Genomic DNA, 22,226 nt, shown 5'->3' on the forward strand with positions numbered 1-22,226 from the left:
CAGTTACAGCAATTCTATGGTATAGCTTCATAACTTATAGAACACCGACAATCATGCAAATCATTCTTATCTAAAGGAATGCGGTAAACTTACACAACAGGCTCTCCATCTTTGGGACACACCCTCTCAAATCTCATTTTGGGGTGAACTTTCTGTCTTCTAAATTCTAACAGTCCCCACAAGACCTGCAACCAGGGGAGCAATCGGCGGCAGCAGCTCATCCTGGGCCAACCCCGTGAACCAGTCTCCAAGGCCCCCTTCTCTCTGACTCTCCAGGGAGCTCGCTGCAGCCCCGCCCTGGCTCACTTCTCTCCCATAACACTTCTACAGAGCCACAGCAGCACCGCCTGGGCTCTCTCCTGCTGCTGCTTCTATGCTAGGCCCTTCCTTGTTTCACTGCCCCCAGCTTTAACAAATGTATTCTCAACATCAAAGAAAGAAAAAGAAAGAAAGAAAAGAAAAGTTATAGTAATGCAAATGATTCTTATTGATAGAAATGCAATAGAAAACTGAATACAAATGATTTTTCTCCATAGGAAAAAAATTAGCCATGTTAGGTGGAATATAACTGATCAGTGACCTGTGAATTTTGACTAGTTTTTGCATTTATTTGTAAATTTATTCATTTCATTTCTTTATTTGAAGCAGTTATAACATCTTACTGTTTCAGTCATTTATTACTGAGTTCAAAAAAACCTTAGACAGGTGATCATGTGTATTTATATAGATCCATAATGTTACCTTTCATTTTAAAAAGTTTTTAGCAGTACTTGATTAAAAACACTATATAACTTACCTAATCGTCATATTTATCTTTTACTTCCCTCCCACCCAACCAGAATTTAAGTTCTACATGGGCAGGGATCATCTGGTTCTTGTCTTCCATTGCATTATAAGTGCCTAGACTAATACGTAGCATACAGGCATAAATATTTGTTGAACTGAATTGAATTCAAAGTAAGTTTGACTCGGCCTCACCCAAGCTGGTCTTTCACTAGAATAACTAGCATAGAGTTTATTAAAACTACTTCCACTTAAAACTTTGATGTAGGACTTTAAAGAAATTATACATTTTTTTATTTTTTATTGAATGTGTTGCAATGACATTGGTTAATACAATTACAAAGGTTTCAGGTGTACAATTCTATACTGCAGTGATAAGGTAGATAAGATTAGCCCTCAACTGCTAAAAAATCCAGATAGCATTAAGAGATAAATGCAAGTAAAATGTAAAGATAACAAAGGACCGAGGGAAGCTGATGAACGGGGAGTGTGGGAGCAAGTAGCGTTAGGCTGCACCTGAACATGATCATCTATAGAGTTCAGATTTGCAGAAACGGAGACAGATTCTTTATACAGTCCACACGCTCACATAGTGTGGCATTTTTGTCAAATGCTTAGCAGGCAAATTATTTCTGAAGAAAATACCTGGTAACTCAAAATAAACATGTAGGCTCAAATTAAAGAAAGAGTCGCAGGAGCTAACAAAAATACACTGTCCTGAAATGTACTCAACTTGTGGAAATATTAAATTGGATTCTGTTAACATAAAAGAATGATCCACACAACTGCAGCTAGGTGGAGTTAAATCCGTCTCTGTTTAAATCACTTTTTCATCTACCATAAGTGCACTGCTCTGCTCAGGCTGCCGTTACAATACATTACACACTGGGAGGCATAAATGAGAGACATTCATTTCTCCCAGACTGAAGGCTGAAGTCCAGGACCCAGGTGCCAGCCTGGTCCGGTCCCAGTGCGGCTTCTCTTCCTGTCACCTTGCTGTGTGCCCACGAGACCTCCACTCTGTGCGCACATGGAGAGACAGGAAGCTCTCTGGTGTCTCTTCTTATAAGGACACTAATCCTATCATGTCAGAGCCCCACCCGTCTGACCACATTCAATCCAAATCACCTCCTAAGGACCCTGTCTCCCAGTACAGTCCCACTGGGGCTTCGGGCTTCCACAGATAAAGTCTGGGGAGACACACACCACTCCATAGCAATCTGTTTGACTACGGGAACACACAGGAGGCACCTGAATGCTTTCCTACTTTCTCCTTTCCTTTCTTTGACTCATCATTACTAAAAATAGAAATAATATAAAAAAGTGAATGTTTCAGTATCCATTAATCACACATCCCCTAAGGAGAAACATAGACAAATGGGGAGTGGGAGTGTGATTCACCAGCATGGATTCTACTTCTAACATGCATTTGCTTTATTGTTTAAAAATACGTAATTATACTATAGACGACAAGAAAACAAATGGGATGAATGAAACCCATAGTTTTCACTAAATATAAATAAGTAACAAGTTGAGCATATGTATGTTAAACACAGGTATTACATCTATGTGGCAACTGGGCACTAAATATTCCTGATATACCAAATATATGAGACACAAGATATCTTGGATACACAGTAAACGCTTAATATTCATGACATCTTAATTCAGCCACTGATTGGTGAAACCTATGCCCACATGCCCTTAACCCAAGTATCCCAAATAAAGCCCAGAGCTGTGCAGCTGGCTACCTGGGAAGCTACGGCTGTGGTCCAGCCTACCTGCACCTGCATCTCTCTGAGACAGCATGTGTGTGTCATTGGCTCAGGGCACCTTCTGGCTGTGGGTCCCCTGGCTGCGATCTCATCTCTGGTGCCCATGACCACACCATCAGTGGTGAAACCTGGTGTGGCAGATGGAGCAAGAGGTGGGATGTGAATATTGCCCATCCCAGGACTCAGGTCCTTCCACCTACTTGCCCCATATCCTAAGTGTGTTAACTTACCCATCAATTTCCCCTTGTATCAAACTGATTTCACAAGCCATGGAATCTGAGCATCCTAATCGAGTCTGTGAGTCTTTCCATTCCAAAACCTCTGGGATGGATAGCTTGCTGGTAATGTATCCGAGGCTACCATTACATCAAGGTAATTTCCCACATGACATCCCTAAAGGGCGATGCCATCGAGTGTGAATTCCAAACAGCAAGTCTGCATCTCGAGAAAATCTGAGGCTCTCTCTTTGCCTCTTCTTTTCACTCACCTTGCATCAGCCAGAGTTGCCCGTGCCACGGCCCAGGCTGCAACAAACACCACTGGGAACCCTGCAATCAGAAAAGGATCAGAGGCTGTATTTCTTTTAAGATTGAGGGATTTTTTTCTTATATTCACCACACATAAAAATATACTGTTAAAGTTGAGAATGGAAAAATAGACATGAAAAATGTTAATATGTGAACAAGAAAAAGTCCAATTTTCATCTCGTTCACTTGAGAAATGAATCAATATGGGGATGTTATTCGGTCCCAAAATGAAGATGAAGGTTGGCTCAGTTTTCATTTGAGAGATGTAGGGTCAAGCCTCTCTGGAAGTGGACTGAGGTTCCCGGGGCCAGAGCAGGCGGTGGCTGGTGCATTCAGGTGTGACTCTTGCCACGCTCACAGACAGCCACGTGGTTTCGAGGCAGAGTAGAGCAACTAGAGGGACCCATGAGGAGCTGCAGGGAGGCTGTTGTTTCAAAAAATTAGAGGTTTTCATTCTAAAAGTGGAAGAGGCTATTCTGCAAGTTACAAAATCAGAAAGTTTTAATCAGTTTAGCCTCTTGTTCTTTTGAGTATGTGTGTGTTTTGTGTTTGTGTATTGGCCCAAGACAGAAGCACTTGCAAGCATTAAAAGCTTAGCAACGGGTGGTCGCTATGTTAGTGTGATGAGTTTGTGCTTCCTCAGTGATAAACGCTTTCTGAGCTTATAATGTCAAATCTATTACACTGAGTTTCCATGAGTCCGTTGCCCCCAGAAAAGGCTGACTATTCAGTTTATGCTACAGTTGATTAGACTTTGACATCACGAAAAGAAATTATAAACCATAACTTTTATGGAACATTGCATTAGGGGATGAAAGGATTTGATGGATAATTTTCATTATGTGGCTTTCATAAAGAAGATTTTAAAAAGAGAGAGAGAGAGAGAGACCATGATGAAAAAATTATAGAAGCTAGGAAGCATATTACAAAGGGAGAGAAAAAGTTTTCATCTAACTTAGAATATTTTTTATTAAACATAATATTAAATTCTTTACTTTTTAACAACACATCTGTAATTTTTCAGATATTACTTCTTGGCAAAAAAGGGAACAAAGAAATATATTCAGATGGAAAAAACTTTCATGAAAAAATAAAAATAAGATGACAATACGGTGGTCTCCTCAGCAAATTACCTCATTGAATTTAACCTCAACCTGCCTGCCAGACTATTAATTTTATGTCTCTATATTCCAATTTTACTTATTGTTTGCATGTTACTCCCATTTTCAAAAATCTGCTCGACTTCTATCTTCTAGAAAAATCGTTTTTGTCAGAGTAGATTGGTTACTTCTTAGGCTCGGCTCACGTACCCTTTCTATCTCTCCCTCCCCCATCCATCCCGCCATCCATGCATTTGCCTCCCTGTTCACCCAGCGTCTAACCTCACATCCGGTCAGCACTTACTGTTTGTCTTGTGACAAGGATTGCTCTAGTCTCTGAAGATAAAACAATGAACAGGTAAACAAAATCCTTGTTTCTCTGAAACTTATAGTGGGGGAGGCAAAATTAATAGTACCACTTCAGTTATCAATAGCATTTTGAGGAAAAGCAAGGATGATACCACATAAGGGAGACAGCGTGGCGCCTTCAGACAGCGTGGTTCAAGAAGGCCTGGCACGGCCCCTTTGCCGCCCTGCCGCCTTGGCTGTCTTTAAAGAGTGGCTGTCTTCCTTGGAGCCAAGTGTCCACTTTCTCTCACCGGCAGGTCCTTATCCTCTGCTTCCTTTACAGTCTCCTGATCAGGCAAATTTCCTGATTGATGTCCTACTACATGCATTGATTAATGGTGCTTGAATTAGAATTGTGTTTTAGATGATAATTAGAACAAACATACTATACCAGGCACCATGTCTTAATAAAAATTGCTTTTTTCATCCTCTTGGAAGACTTCCATTGACAAGACTAGCATTAAGACCAGCATGGAGGAATAAAGAACAGAAACCACTTAGGGGCTCCTTAAGGATGTTTTGACCTCCAACCTTAGTATCACACTATTACATAATTGAGAACACATAAATATAGGGGAAATGTTTGAAATTCAACGTTATTTTAAAGTGTCCATTTAATGTAAATTTGAATGTTACTGAATACATGCATCTACCTTGACAGCTAAGTTATTTTCATAAAATGTCTCAGCATAAATAAGGGACTTGGAGAGGGAGGCAACCTCTGGTCTAAGGATAAGTACACTTGGGTTCTGGTGTGGCTCCGTTAGTATTCTCCTATCAAATGAAGGTTTCCACTGATAGTCAAAAATACTTTAGCAATTAGACCCTTTCTTCAAATAAAAACACTACAGCCACCAGCTGCAAAAAGAAGATGCTTTGAAGCCAAAGAGGGGGAATAGGTTCTCCCATCTTGGTCTATGTAGCTTCATCTTGTTTTAAACACTGCAGAGGTTTCTCAACCTTGCCCTAATCCCGTGGCGCTCTTCCAGTCTTGTGAAGTCACAGATTGATCGTACAGTCCTAGAAATCAGTGACTCGTCAGGACACAGGGACTCCTAGATTCGCTACACACATGCAATGTCTTAGAAACAGGAAACCTGGACACCCCTGGGAACCCAGTATGTTGACTGCCCAGACAGGAAGCTCCAGGCTGTGCCTCCAGGCCCCTGACTACTCACAACAGGACGCTGCGAATCATTCCCCGCTGGTCCGTTCTTTAAGGAACCTAGAAGTCCCCTATACAACTTGGGCAGAATCGTTCTCATGGGACTCAAAGCCAATAATGAATTAAAGCATCTCTCTGTCAGGAAAACTTCAGAGTCTTTGAAAGTCCTGTTACAAAGAAGACTGTCTATATTTGCAACTGTAGAAAAGCTACCTCCTACTGAGGTGAAATTATTAGAGGAAATAAAAGAAATCTTTAAAAAATATATCCAGTTCATAGTCAGACCACAAAATGCTGATGAAGAATACAAGGCATTATAAAAAAGGGCCAGTCTGAAACAGAGAGCTGCAATGGAAAAGAAAATATGTTTACTGAATTAAATATCGCCAGTGTGCAGAAACTGTAGAACACAAACTGACGGAGAGGAGGTAGAGTCTTGACACGAAGTAAACCCACACAGATAAGTCTGCATCACTGGTGCAAATGTGAATCTGAAGTTGGCTGGCATTTCTTTTCATTTACAGAGGTAATCATCTATATAATTTTAAATGACTGAGTAAAACCCCAAATTACATCTTAAAAGTGTGGGAAGAGTGATAAGCGGAGACTAGCAAGTTCCTTATCTTTTATAAGGTAGAGCCAAAATACAGATATTTATTGACTTTAATAGGTAACATAATTTTTACTTTAAGGTAGCCTTCAATAGAATTAATAAAGATATTAAAATCATAGGGGAGGATAGAGAGATTTTTCTCTTTTAAATTATGCTTGAAGCAAACAATGAGATTTTAATTATGTAAAACAGTAATATTGACTATCAAAATAATCATATAAACAGATTTTAAGTTTATTTTATTAAAAATAAAATTATTTTTAATAAATAGCATGGGAAAGGGAGCATGGGGAAGGGGGAGAGAGAGAGAGAGAGAGACATCAATGTGTTGTTCCACTTATTTATGCATTCACTGGTTGCTTCTTATATGTACCCTGACCGGGAGATCAAACCTGCAACCCTGGAGTATCAGGATGACACTTTAACCAACTGAGCTACCTGGCTAGGGCTAGACAGATTTTATAAATTAAATATTTGGAATATAATATATATCATCAGAACAGACAAACAAAAAGCAAAATAACGTAAAGGGTCAGACTGCATGCTTCTAGTGTGTGGGGACTGTACACATATCTCCACATTTCAGTTGTACTTACTGCCAAATGGATAAGTAAATGGCGTTTACTGGATTGAGATCATTCTATACAGGAATAATGAAACTGGAAATGGAGTATCTTCTCCTATTATTCTCTGAGGATATAGAACATGAATATATTCTACATGAAAGCTTGGCAATAGGGATGTGACTACATGGTATAACCAGAAAAAGTGCTTTTATAGGATAATATGTACATTCTGACATTGCACTTGACAGGGGAAAATTAACAACGGCTCCTTAGCCCTGCCCCGTGTGGCTCAGCTGGCTGGGTGTGGTCCCACCAAGTGAAAGGTTGCTCGTTCCATCCCCAGTCAGGGCACATGCCTGTTTTGTGGGTTCAGTGCCCGGTCCAGGCCGGTACGAGAGGCAACTGAGCAATGTTTCTCTCTCACATAGATGTTTCTATCCCTTTCTCCCTCCCTTCCCCTTCTCTCTAAAAATAAATGAATAAAATCTTTTTTAAAAATTTAAGGAGAAAAGAATGGCTGCTGATATGGAGGTAAATTACTTTCAATAAGGATAAAGAAACAAGACTGACACCTTTTACATATAGAACTAACTATGTTTTTTAAATGTGTAGTTAAAAGGACAAAATAGAACCAAGAATAAAGTGCCATATTTATGAGAAAACTGAGGCAGAGGTAAGGAAAATGAAGAACAAGGCTCATTGAAAGAAAAGAAGCATACTCAGCATCAGTACTTGACTTCACTCCTCTACACATCTTGTTTTGCGATAAAGATGTGTAAAAGCAGTAATTTTAAATATTTGCCTTCAATTTACTAAAGGTCAGATGTGACATCTGATCCTCTTCAGGTTGTCATTTCCTTCCCTTCCAACGGATTGTCAAAAATCAGCAAAATCAGTATAAATGATGTAACTGCACACCCGGCTGAAGAGAGCTCAAGCTACAATGACTGTGTCCGAATGAATAACAAAGGAGTCCCAGCAAGCTCTCATCTCTAGTGAAGCCAGTAAACCACATCCTTGAAAGAGAGAAGGAATTATTCTAGCAAAGGACCCTGGCAAAGCAGCTGTAATGTTTTTGATCACTATTTTTCTCATAGGAATTTGGAAAAATCAGTAAGAAATAAAAATGTTTTGAGATCAGACTCAGTGTTGAGAGGAAAAAATGGTCTATTATTCAAACAGATATTTACTTTCCTAAATAGATGTGTCTGAGTAGCAGAGAGAGAGACTTCAAAGAATATTACTATTCTTTTAATTATATATGTACTAAACTGGAGCATTTACTTTTTTAAAAAATGTAGTTTAAAAGAGAGGGAGTCAGAAGAGAGACCAACTCTAGAATCATAACTCTATAAAGATTGGTTATTAGTATTTCAGACTACTGTTAATTGAGTGAGCATAATATTGCATGTAAATGCATTTTCAAAGTGAGCTTGCATGTAAATCCTACTTGCTTCCATGTATGTTCTTGAGTCATTTGATAAAATGATTTCAAAGAATGATGCATATCTCTTTATTGTAATTATCATTCCTATCACAAAACTTTTGTGAACAAATTAAAGAAGTTGTTTTATTTTATTTTTTTAAGATTTTATTTATTTATTTTTAGAGAGGGAAGGGAGGGAGAAAGAGAGAGAGAGAGAAACATCAATGTGCGGTTGCTGGGGGTCATGGCCTGCAACCCAGGCATGTACCCTGACTGGGAATCGAACCTGCGATGCTTTGTTTCACAGCCCGCACTCAATCCACTGAGCTATGCCAGCCAGGGCAGGAGTTGTTTTAAAAAAGGTAAGAAACTCATACCTATGTAGAAGCTCACTGGACTTTTTTTTTCATCTCTTTTTCAAAGAAGGACTTGAAAACTCGTTTCCTGGGTTTCAGTGAAACAAAGTTCTGACTATAAAGGGGGGAAGAACTGACTGATTCAGCCCAAATAACATTTCATGGGAAAGTTAGCTACCAAACCAATGAGTAAATAGAGAAAAAAGAATTTATTACCAGTGTGACCAGTGCTGTAGAAATCCAAAAAAATATATAATGTAATTTAACATTTATTGATAAATGTGTCAGTAAGTTAACACTTTACTAATGTCTAGTGATTATGTAGGTATCCAGATATAATTTTTACTTGAAGACAAAATGGGCCAAGAAATATTCTGAGTTTGGAGAGGGGAAAAAAAATCCTTCCAATTTCACTGTCAGCCACTTAGTTCATTTTTTTGCTAGGTTGAGCACCTCATAATTTAATATTAAAATAGCAATCCCAATATGCAATTGCTAATCTTGAAACTTGTTAATATTAACCACATATGAGTTTTAATTTCTCTTCAGTTATAACAAACATCCTTTTCTCCACACCATGTTGCATTCGTGCCTAGTTGGGTCATCCCTCCAGTACTGAGAAGGCATCTTTGAAATGTGAGCTGATTATCTTCTTTTTACATTATTTATCCCATAAGGAATTTGAGTTATTTCTGTCCAAAAGACATGCTAAATCTACATAATTATTTTGCAGTTTTTATTGTGACATGCAGTCAAGATGGTCTTATAAATTCCTTTCTGGCATTTTCATCAGACAACCTACAAACACAAATCAATGATGAGCCATTTTAGCTCAGAAATTCAAAAATCGAAAATTTTAGGATGAAATTATTGCTAAATCAGGACATTGGCATAAGGGATGAACAGAGCAGTTCTAAATGTGCAATGCAAACAATGTGTTCTCTTGTATTTCCACCAAAAAATCCTCTCAAGAATCTGGCCTAAGAGCACGAGCCATATGTCAACCATGAAAGTTTGTTGCCACTGGGAAGGTTATAAACTTACTCTTATAATTTTCTTCAGTGAACAATGAAAGAGAAAGAAGGAGGGATAAAGATAAAATGAGGAGGGATTATTTCAGGAAGATGGCTGAAAGAATGTCAATGACAGGCATGACAGAAAGCCCTAAAATCCATAATGCAGTTTCAGAGAAAAAGAGACATAATTTCCTTACCCCAGCCTATCAAGGTGAAGCCCCACAGGTATTTGGTGTCGGAAAAGAAAGCCACAAAGATTAGACTATGCAGGTAGAGACCTTCCACCAAGATCCAATAGTAGTTTGTAGCCAAGAAGTAAATAAACATCACAACAGCAATCTTGCACCCAATCTGTTGCAAATAAACCAGAGTTGTATTACATTAGAACTCCTAATTCTATGAATGCCAACATTAGATGACTGAAAAGCGACTCCTCATTTTCCTTTTTATAATCTGTCTCTTGACACATCAAGGCCAAGGCTATTGAAAGAAACTATAACAAAATTATTTTAACATAGCATTTTTATCATTGACACAATTACAGGTATCCCCCATTTTCCCTCTCTTTGGCCCCCTCCACCCAACACCCCCCAACCCCACCTTCACCATGTTGTAGTCTGTATGCATGGGCTATGCATGCATGCATACATGAGGAGGGACTGAAAACAGAATTGATTTATAAAAGAATTGTATTTATTCTTACATATTATACTTCAGTCACCTTCAAAGTACTCTAGACTTGATGCAACACACCTGTTGAGATGTTTTTTCTACTGCTCAAAACAGTTTTTGAACTCATCAATTTTGTTGCCTTTTAGTGCTTCTGCCAATTTTTGTTTCACCTCTTCCACATCAGTGAAATGTTTCCCTTTGAGGACTTTTTTTCATTCAGGGAAACAAAAAAAAAGTTCTTCTGTGCAAGAACAGGCGAATAGGGAGGGTTGGGTATGGGGTCATGCAGTTTTTGGTCAAAAACTGCTGAACACTCAGCACTGTCTAGGCAGGTAAATCATACATCATGAAATGAAAAGTGTTGAAAGAGTCTTCAAAAAATTTCACTGAAGCCAAATGCAGCCTCTCACAACAACACCAGCTGGTACACTGATACAGATGGGCTCTTAGAACAAACGTCTAGCAGGAAAAGACTGCTACAAGGGGCCCACCCTCCAGAAGATAATTCCAAGTGTTGGGGGCCTCCCCTCATATGTTCTTTCTTAAGATAATAAGTTTGATTCTATTTTTAAAATAAGATTTTTTCTTAAGAAATTATTAAAAAGTCACTTTTCCTTACTTCTTCCTGTTAATAAAAAGTATCCATGATCATTAGAGGAAAGTATAGAAAAGCAATAAGAAGAAAATATTATCCATCATTTTACCATAAATTCATTTTATTCTGGTATTTTTGATGCCCCAGAAGTTAATAACATAAAACAATAAATATATCTTATGAATCTAATGATTGGCTAGGTGAATGTGCTGGTCTGGGCCAGGCTCAGCTGATCTTGGTTGGCTAGGCTTCCTCAGAAAGCTCTACTCTCAACAGGCACACTATCACCTCTACTTGGTTCTGCTGTGTAAAACAAGTCACAAAACCAGCCTAGAATCGGAATCAGCAGGGAACACAAAGCTACGAGGCAAAGGGCAAAGATGCAGATAGAGCACTGATTCGACCAACACGACAATTAATCTACTATACTTAATGTCTAAACATATGGTTTCAAGAAGCTAACTAATTGAAACACTGGGTGATTCTATTTAGTAAATAACACCAGGATATTTAACAGCAGGATTAAGTATCATGGAATATTATATTGAAACGAGTCTGTGCTTCTATAATAAAGGACCTAAATGACATAGGCTTTTAAATTCCAAGCTTCTGGTTTTGGAAGTGGTAACAGCTATTACGGCATACATCAAATGCCATTTCAATCATGTGCTTTTTGCAGTTTTCATTCCAGAATATTCTTGAATGAGTGATTAAACAGGAGACTTGAAGACAGAATTGACATAGTAACCATCAGTATACAGATTGGTCACCTACTTCAGTTAGTCCAGAGATAAGGATAAGCCCAAACAAGTTAATATGTATGCAGTGGCCTGTACGATTTTACTTATATGTAATGTTCTACGAGTCAGTAATGAGAGAAAATGGTGAAAACACTTACATATTGCGATTTGTCCATAGAAGGAGCATCTATGAAATTCTGTAGGTCATCCTGCATCATCAGGGACTGCAGCTCCTTCACCCCTATGTGAGCATGGACCACTCTGTCCTTGACAAAGATGCTTGCAGCTCTCAGCATGAAAGACACAAATAAGTGCAGGTGGATATAGTTCCTGGTGCAATGCAATCGTCTATGGAGAGAGAATAATCAGTTATAGATTTGTCTAAAAATACAAATGGGCAAAGAAAATATACAAATGAGCCCAACCTCCTCCCCACACAAAAAAAGAGGAAAATGTAATAAACCTGAGCAAAGACAGAAAACCATTATCATATATTTTTCAATGGAAACAACCAGGATCAATAACTAAAATGTGACTTTTCAGAAATTAACATCAAATTTGTCCTCATCTGCTACCGTGTTCATCCAGATTTTGCAGTGTTAAACATTACACTCAGTTACACTAGAGCATTATGTTGTACTGTACATCAGTTCATGGAGAACCACTTGAACAGAGATAAACATTGCTAAGACTGTTAACTTTCACATTTTCAATACATTCTCTATAAGAAAAAGTAAGATATTGTTATAGCATTAAACAGTTTCTTTTCTAGGCATGATGGAGAGTAAACAAGCTTATTTTAACATAAAAAGCTTTGAAGCTATAAAAGGATCATAGACACAAGTGAAGTCAGTGACATACTTAGTTTGTTTGATATCATAACACTAATTTCCAATACAGAAGGCTAACTTTGAAAAACAGTTTTTCTACAACTCTGATGAAAATAAACAAAAAGAAAAGAAAAACTCTAGGAAAAGGTTGCATGATCTGGTCAAAAGGCCCAGCTCTGCCGCTGCTTGATTGTGAGAAAACACAACTTTCTGATACAACTTCTCTTCCAGAAGAAAAAGTACCGAAGTGTCAGGGGGTAAAGAACACTTCTAATACAATAACCTCTTTCTCTATTTCATAACCTAGAATGGGAAAGTCAGATAAAAATAAGCTAAATGTAGACATTCCAAAAGTATTACATGTTAATACGTTAGGGATATCTATTTATGTCCCTGGTGCCCAGGGGGTCCTCTCAGATTGGCTCTTCAAGGGGACAGTCTTCACAGATAGGCAGCATTTGGCCAGAGTGTTGATCATGTGTACCTGACAATTATTTACTGTGGTTAGTGCCATGCCAGCATACGGTCGGCTTTGATTTTTCAGCGGGTTGACAATATTTGCTATCCGAAGAAAGGAGATTTTTGTTTTGTAAAACAGAAGAGCTTCTGAAACTCCTGTATAACATTTTCTGTAGAATATAGCAGTTACGTAGAAAGTAATTATTAAAAAGTCCACTGTTAAATACTGTGATGAGCTGTTATGTAAGTGGAAGAATTATTAGTCACAGGCATGCTGCTGAAAGGTGCATTTCTCATAAGTAGGTGTGTGTTATTCTGAATAAGCACTGCCGAGCTTGGTGTACGGAGTGGCCACTGGATAGGAGTCAGCTGACGAAGGCTCTGTTTCCAGCTGGACCGCCTATCATCGCCTGCAACCTCGGACAATGAGCTTCAGTTTCTTGGTCTCTACAATGGGACAAGACCTGCCAAGCCGATTTCATGAGGCTATTCTGAGGAACCCCTTTTTCATCTCATAGTTGTGATTGTGGTATCTTTCTACTTCAAACTTTATTGTATCCCTGTTACCTGCTTTTAGAAGACAAAATCTGAAGCCCTTGACAAAGCACCTGCAAAACTGAGTGCCACAAAATCTAGTCTCCTCCATGACATTCCAACTGGCCGCTCCTCCCTACACACTGAGTGCTGCGTCTGTGTAGGACTCTTCTGTTTCCCCAACTGCCCTCTGCTCCTCTGTGCCTCTGACGGCTGCACATTCTGTCCTCGGCCTCTGGAATGTGCTGAGCTCCTTCTCACCATCCAATGTCGGCTCACACGTCTTTGCTCTGGGAAGTTTTTCCCATCTTGCCAATTCTGGACTGCCTCCTTGGTGTTCCTAAAGCCCTTTATATCATAGAAGCTGGCATTGTAGTACTAATAATATTTTATTTAATAATTACAGTACTAATACTATTTAATTTAATAGGTTGGTTTCTCTCAAGGGTGTGTACACTGTTTTTCTGGTGTACAACATAGCTTGGCCACCATCGACACCCAAAGGGCTCTATCACATGACAGAAAAAAAGTATTTGTTCAATAAAGGGCCAAGTGAATCAATAAAGAAAAAGCTTTGGAAATATAAACAGTACTGCTGCAATGTAGGTAACTGTGTGAGGGGAAGTTTTGAAATATTAGAACTAGTCATTTATTTATTAATTCAACAAATATTTGAGTACCAGTGCATATGATCAAATACATTGTGGCTACTGCAAATGCAGCAATGAGCAAACAGAAGAAAATAAATAAATGCCTAGACACGTTGCTTCACATTCTAGAGGAAGAGACAAGAAATAGAAAGATAAATAAGTAAATCAGGTAGTACATTAGATAGCAATAAACCAAAGGAAATAAACAAAGCAGAAAATAGGCATGAGATGTTTCAAGAGATGATTATAATGTGATAGGAAATAAAATATAAAACTTTTTTCTAGTTGCAGTTTCTGTTAGCTTCTAAATGTTCTATTTCAGTTTTTAAAGTATGTCCTCGCTCCTTTTCCCACAAGTAATTTGGCACTAAATTCTTAAAAGTGTGCTATCACAATTACCACATCTCAAAACCTTCCATTTCTACCCAGTCCCTAGTGCCACTGCCCCAGCCCAGGCCACCACCCTTTGTCCTGGGTTACTCTACAGCCTCTCCCAAATGGGCTTCCTCTCTCGCTTCCCCCCAGCTCACACTCCACCTCGAGACGCAAGTGCCCTTTCCTCTCACTCCCTTGCTTGAATTCCTTCAATGGCTCTTTCTGGCTCTTAGGATTATGTTCAGTTCCTTATAACCTACAGTTCTCAGTACCTTCTCGACCCAGCTTTCCTCCCTCTCAATGCCCATCACTTACCTACACCAAAATTCTGATCGCAAATATTCTATGCTTTTTTTTTAAATCTAAACTTAGGTTTGGAACTCTCTTCCCCAGTCTCCTCTTTTGATTCAATCTTACTTGTACTCATGTATTTTTGAGATTTCCCTTCATTTGGGAGGTCTTCCTTCATCTCCTTCCTCGGCTCTCCCCAGTTACTGTGCACCAACCGGACCCCTGCCCTTCTCAAGCTGTGCACTAACAGTCTCCTCAGCCATCTGAGTCACAAGCCACCTGCAAGCACCGTGAGCATATATAGCCTGTACACGTTGTCTACTGTTCTGTCTCCTTAGTGGTAATCAGAGTTTGTGTTGATATAGGTTAAGTTGAATTAACTTGGACAAATAAGTAGATAAAGAATATGCCACAGCAAATGTAATAAATACTATTTCTTGATATATGACATCAAATAATTTGGGAGATTTAAAATGAATTTCTGTCCAGTGTCACCAAAGTCATTTGGGAAAAGTGACACAAGTCTTTATATCATGAATGAAAATGCATGTAACCCATTCAGTTCTATTCTGCATCACTTTGCAAACAAACAGGCTGCAATGCAGATCTATTGGCTTAAGGGTGTCATAGTACTTCTATACTTTAAGATTATAAACAAATAAACATTATTTGTTTAAACCCTTCTCATGACAACAATCAATTGTCAAAGTGAAGTAATACAACATTAAGCTGAATTCAAAACTTGAGTTGGGAAAAATATTTGGGGGCACAAATCGTGAGACCTCTGTGTCTTCTGTGAATAAAAATATGAACGGGAATCACGCACCTGAAGTAACCAATGATGAGAATAGCCACAGCCAGTGAACCGAAGGAAACGGAATATCCAATAGTGTACATGACGTAGAGGCGTTCGAAGAATTCTTGCTGCAGGTGGAGAGATTTAATTAGCAAAGCGGGTTTGAACAAATCAGTCAATGTAGATAAACTTAAAAATCATGCTTTTGCCAGTTGAGAGAGAGGCAATGTGTTATCGCATTCATATAATACTATAGATTATTCTACTGGTCTTCCTTTTATCTCCTAAATTCAAGTCATGATTAAAGATGCAATGATGATATTTGGCATTTCTTATTACTTAAGTGAAGTCAAATTAAATGTTGCAATGTTTATTTCATATATTTTTGTACTGTTCATTTGAACTAATTGGAATGAAACATCAGGTACATGGAGTAAACGAAACACATGTTACGGGACTATTTTAAGAGGAAACCGGTAAAAAATATGTCAGTTTTGGCATATTATTTCTGGCTTCCCGTAACTTGTTTATTGAGCTATAATTTACATAAACCAAAATGTAGTGATTTTAAATGTGTTTGATGGGTTTTGACGAACCAAGTTCGTTGTGCCCCTTGCAAGTCAAAAAACCACCCACCATTCCCCCGCCCAGCAAACTCTCGTTCCTATTTCTGTCACCGTAAATTAGCTCTATTTGTTCACATATTTCATTTACTTCCTGACTGTTCCTGGAGTTCCTAGAATTATATAATACATGCTCTTTTTGTCAACATATTATTTTGAAACTCAGTGTTCCTGCATGAATCAAATTCATTCCTTGTCAATTTTTTTTATTTGAAAATAGTAAAGTCACAAGACGTGGAAAATAGTAAGAAAGGCCCCATGTACCCTTCAGCCAGTACCCTCCAGTGGTTACAATAAAACATAACTATGCTAAAATATCAAAATCAGGAATTCGACATTGGTGCAGTTTGTGTGTTTATAGTTCTGTGTCATCTTAATGCACGTGTACATGTTTATCCCCATCACTGCAATCAAGACAGAGCGCTATTCCATCACCACGAAGACCTCCCTGTGCTGACTCTTTGACTCCTCCTCCCCTCCATCCCTAACAGCTGGCCACCTTTCGTCTAGCTTCCATCTCTACAATTCTGTCATTTCTTAAATGTTCTGGAAGTGGAGTCGTGCATACAGTAAGTGACCTTTGGAGAATGGCTTTTTTCACTCAGAATAATGACCTCAAAATGCATTTAAGTTGTTGCATGTATCAAGTTTGTTCTTTTCCTATTGCTAATTTTCCCACCAGTTTTATGCACCTTGTTCACTAGATCATCTAACATATTTATAATAGTTATCATTAAGGAGACATCTGTAAATTTGAGTATCTGGGTCATCTGTTTCTTTCTGCTGTTATTTTTGCTCTAGATTTTGGATCCCTGCTGTAATTTGTTATGATATTCCAGGCACTGCAGGTCGAAGTATGGCAGGGACCTGGTACATACTCAGCGGCCTGGAAAGGACAGACCTCTCCTTTTCTCAGGCTTCTTGGTGGGGTGACTGGATTACTCTGTTCTCAAACTGGAGTTGGGCTTTGTTGTAGCTTTTGTCTTGCTTTCTTTCATATGATTCTTTTATCCTGGTTTTAGGCTTTGAGAGCGACATCAAGACATCCCCATCGGCAGACCCCAGGACCCCAGCGCCGGCAGCCTCTGGAGCCCATTACATGGGCTTTGGGCCTTCTGACAAGTCCCCAAGCCACAGGGGAACTCTTTCTGCTGTGAACCGCCCAGCAGCTTTTTAATTTGCTGGGGGTTTCACCTGGCTCTCCTGCTCTTCCCTGGCCTTTCCGCATCTCAGCAGACCTCACTGCACCCTGATGCCCCGCCCCAGTCCTCAGGCAGCCACTGCTTTGCTTTCAGGGGCGTCCAACCAGTGGCTCACATGTGGCCCAACACAAAATAGTAAATTTACTTAAAACCTTTGTTTTGCTCCTCGGTTTCATTAGTGTTTGTCTATTTAATGTGTGGCCCAAGACAATTCTTATTCCAGAGTGGCCCAGAAATGCCGCAAGGTTGAAATTCCCTGGTAGATGAAGGCCTCTGTGCCTGGGAACAATCTTGCCCAGCTCTGCTTAGTCAGGCTGCTGCCTTTCACGCACTGAGGTCTGTGCGCCCTGGGGATTTCCCGCCCTTCCCTGGCCTGTGGGCTGCAACAGCCGTGCACTTAGTGAGGACTCCATGCGCCTCAAAACATGTCTCCCACCTCCTCCATCCTGCCCCATGCCTTTGGCTGGCTGCTGCCTTTCCCTCTGTGAGGGCCCCATGCACATGGCCTTTAGCATACCACCGCCTCCAGGCACTCAGGGAAGGAAGGTCCCATGGGAAACAACTGGCTGGTGGGTGACAGCTCACTGTGAGTGGGACTCAGCCCTTAGAATCCCTAAGCCCTTGTGCCAACCCTTGTCTGTTCAGAGTTGGTTTGAAAGTCTGGTTCTATCCTTTTCATCCCTTTCCATGGTTTGGTTGCTCCTCTTCTGCCGCAGACCCAGGACGAATGCAGCCACGGGTCTCTTCTCCCATAGAAAGGGCTTGCCCTCCTCTGGAATTTGGTTCATTTTCATTTTGGGGATCCTTTACTCACTGCTGCATTTTTCACAGATTATTGATTTGTATCCTACTCCACTTATTGTCAAAACTTCCCAACTGGAAGCTGAAGGCATTGCCTTTGGTTCCTTTTTTAACACTTACTACATAGTATTTTGTTAATAAAACTTTAAAACTTTTTATATAAAATATTTGGATAATGTGTAAAATACAAAACAGAAAAAAACTCCCAAATTCTCACCAACCAAAAAGAAACACTGTTAGTATTTCACGTACTTCTTTTTATTCTATGTCTATGCATCATTGCCTATTGTGTTGGGCATCTTCATCCCCAACTTATACACATTTATTACATGTTTTTTTTCAATTAGATGTATAAGAAAAGAATTTCCCAAGGAAAAAAACCCTTTAAAAACTTGAGTTTATTTAACTGGCTCATCATTGGAAATTTTAATTCTTCTCCATATCCACATAATGATTAACCCTTCAGAGGTCACAGCTGGTCTAAGAGATACAAACATTTTTCTTAATGGTTCAATAAATCCATTTGGTTCCCCCCATTGCAAATCCTTATGCTTGAATCTTAGAAGTAGGATTATAAGTTCAAAGGATAGAACCCTTTGAAGTTTTTAAATATATATTGCTAAATAGCTTTCCAGAAATACACATTGCCTTTAGACAAGAGATATATGATACAGTAATTTGTACAATAAGCTAGTGTTTTAGATATCATACACTAAAGAATTTAATAACCTTGTGATCTATCATAAGAGGTTTTTTCCTTCTTTTTTTATTAAAAGTAATTATCTCATTCTGTCAAGCCAATGATAGGGAAATTATTTAAAGAATAAAATAATGGATACTTTAAATATTTTAGTCTTATTTCTCCTGCAAGGATGCTACATTTATTCAAAATGCATGCTTTTTTATTTTGTGCTTCTTATACAAAATTTTTCTTTATAACCATTAACAATTAATATCTCATAAATATCATTTTTTCCCTAAAGTATCAAAAAATTTCAGGAAATATCCAGTTTCCTTATTAGAGGATATTTACTTTTCTTAAGTTTTCTCAAATTATGGCTTATGGGTTGTAAACAATAGAAACACTTCATATTTTTAATTAAAGAAATAAAATTATGCTAACAAAATTCTTCAAATTTTTCAATTAAATTTTAAATCATTTTTATATAAAATAGTATATATCTCGGGTATATTACCATCCTTAGCTGTCTTGATTCTTAGAATACATCATAACCACAAAAAAATGGTCATAAAATTAGAGTTCAGTGTAAATAAAACCATGATTTAAATTTAAAGGTCATTTAAAACCCATGAAAGATTTGCATTTTTCATAATTAAATACACAAATAAATTCATCACAGAGTACACTAAATATTATGCATGTTATTTGTGTCAGTGGAACTGAAATAATTTTGAAGCATCTTACACTGGCATTGCTGGCATTAGTTGAACTGCAGCGTATACAGCAATCTCACATTAACTAATTTCATCTAAGAAGTTTGTCAACAATGAAATACAAACTGAAGATCTTCCAGCAACTTACTAAATAGCTTGTTTAGGTGGTAATGCCTTCTGTTAAAAAATGAAAAGGTCTGACTATTAATGAAAAATCAAAGAAATCTTCAACTCACTGCTTCTCACCCCCTAAAAAAATCACAGACCATAAAGAAAAATATCTACTTTTGGGAGAGTGTATGTACGACGGCTGCTCTCAGGGCCCTCATAAAAACCATTTATGCACCAATTTATCACGTCCACTCCCAGAACCCCCCCTGCACGTCATCACGCATTTCACTCATGTGGCCTGAGTGACAGGAGTTTAAGCATGACTTTGAAGTACCACGTATAACTTAAAAGTAACTATCTAGATGTTTTCAAAGATTACGTCATTACTATCCAAGAAACAGCACTTGTGAGGAATTTGTAAATAAGAGCTCCACTTTAGACCCTGCTGTCAGTGAGCGTGTATCCTTGGTCAACACTCAACCTCCAGTTCTGAGTTGACTCTCGTGTGTAAAATTCAGGTACCATGCCGGGAGACCTACAGGATGCCCCTGGCTCCTCTTTCATTCTGCAACTCTAATCTTTCACATACTAGTGAACTCAACTACTGGCAAATCTTAAGAGATGGAAAACACATCTCTAAAACACGAAGCTTTTCCTAGAATGTAGAATGAGATGAGAAGCAGCCATTTACAGGTAATCAAAAGAAATCAGGAATCATGATGCTGATTATTTATTTAAATCTTTATACGTAATATAATCTAATGTAAACATAATGTAATGCAACAATACACACAGAGACACATATTTATAAGCATATATGTATGTATCTTAGCCAGGTCACTCTAACCTAGAGAAGACACCAGAATGTTTTAGGCCCTGGACCTTTCCTCAACTAGGTATCTGAAGATCCCAACCTTGTTTTTACCTTTTATAATCTTTGTGTCATAGAACAAAAAGGGATTTTACATATAATGGTTGACAATCAAAAATTGCAAAAAAAAATCATTATTTTGCTTTCCCTTAAGGGTCCACAAATACAAAATTACCACTACCTTTCCTATGCTGATATCTGGCTGAAGAAAGCGAAGGCAGTCTGAATAATTAGCCCAGGTTTTATTTAAACTGTGCATAAAATCCCATGTTCCGTTGAGGTTACAGTGTCGGAAAGCAATGCCTGTGAAGACAGGAAGAAAATCAGTGAGATTGCTCAGGTCCCTTAGAGTTCATTACTAAAAAAAAAAAAAAAAAAAAAAAAAAAAAAAAAAAAATTTCTGTTCCAAATTAACCATTTCAGAAAAACCCAATACCTTTATGGTTGAAGTCATAAATATAAGAAGGACATGGGACAGCTGACATTTTCCCCACTTTTCCTCTGGGCCAACAAACGAGTCCATCCCATTCTGGAAGACAATTTCCCTCTGATGAAAAAAGAAATTTAAAAGCAAATAAACAAAAATGTAATTAGGATCAGGGAGTAAATTCATTCAAACTACAGAATTTCAAGCCACTGCCTGTAGCGAAGTGTAAAACAAATTGGTAGTTTTGGAAACTAGAACGAGGTAGATAGGCTGTAAATGTCCCAAAATTCATGCACTCAGCCCCATTAAAAGGCCATTGATAGGGACACTTGATTTGCATAAATTAAAAATATTTTAGTGATTCCAACATGAATGAGTTACAGCAGTTAGTATATAAGAAACATCAGAATTCACTGTGAACAACTTCTGCAGTAAAATGTTTCCTATTATTACAGGTATAGCTACATCTTGTACCCTAGGTTTTATTTTAAAATTGCTGTTAAAAAATATGACGCATGAAATGGATTAAGCTTCACAGGTAAGCTCCAAGATTTGGGTTTGCCTTTCACTAATAATTTTAGTAATTTCTTTGCGTCTAGCACTCATTTCACAAAACATTCTCATAAGCGCCCCTCTCCTCACGATGCATCCAGGACCCTCTCACTTCTCACCACCTCCACTGCTGCCGGCACGGTCCGCACCCATCGTCGGCGACGTGGTCTTCCTGCCTCTGCACTTGCTCTCCTTACATTTCTTCTTTTTTTTAAAATTACAGTTGACATTCAATACTGTGTTAGCTTCAGGTATTAGAATGGTGTTTAGATATTTATGTAATTTATGAAGAGACCTTCCCATAAGCCTAGTACCTACTGGCACCATATACAGTGACTGTAACATTATTGACTATATTCCCTACACTGTATTTACATCCCCGAGACTGTTTTGTGACTGCCCTTCATCTTTTTCACCCAGTTTACCCAAACCCCCCTCCCATCTGGCAACCATCAGTTTGCTCTCTGTATCCGAGTCTGTTTCTGTTTAGCTTGTTTATTTTGTTATTTAGATTCCATATATAAGTGAAATCATATGGTATTTGTCTTTCTCTGTCTGACTTATCTCAAAAAGATATATTCATCCGTTCCTGTATATTCATTGCAGCATCACTTACAGTATCCAAGA

General features: G+C 38.4%; 1 protein-coding gene across 2 annotated transcripts in view; it reads right to left on the reverse strand.

Moving 5' to 3' along the window:
• The window catches only part of PTH2R (parathyroid hormone 2 receptor), a 58,000-nt gene that overhangs the window by 16,418 nt on the left and 19,356 nt on the right, over nucleotides 1-22,226 (reverse strand). For both annotated transcript variants that reach the window (XM_036022957.1, XM_028510734.2), the window contains exons 3-8: nucleotides 21,057-21,167; nucleotides 20,802-20,923; nucleotides 15,648-15,745; nucleotides 11,841-12,030; nucleotides 9,873-10,026; nucleotides 3,046-3,106 (exon numbers count right to left, since the gene is read on the reverse strand). In XM_036022957.1, coding sequence (XP_035878850.1) covers nucleotides 3,046-3,106; nucleotides 9,873-10,026; nucleotides 11,841-12,030; nucleotides 15,648-15,745; nucleotides 20,802-20,923; nucleotides 21,057-21,167 — 736 coding nt within the window. The remainder of the gene's footprint in view (nucleotides 1-3,045; nucleotides 3,107-9,872; nucleotides 10,027-11,840; nucleotides 12,031-15,647; nucleotides 15,746-20,801; nucleotides 20,924-21,056; nucleotides 21,168-22,226) is intronic.

This window comes from Phyllostomus discolor, chromosome 4 (assembly GCF_004126475.2).
Source record: "Phyllostomus discolor isolate MPI-MPIP mPhyDis1 chromosome 4, mPhyDis1.pri.v3, whole genome shotgun sequence".
Lineage (NCBI taxonomy): Eukaryota > Metazoa > Chordata > Mammalia > Chiroptera > Phyllostomidae > Phyllostomus > Phyllostomus discolor.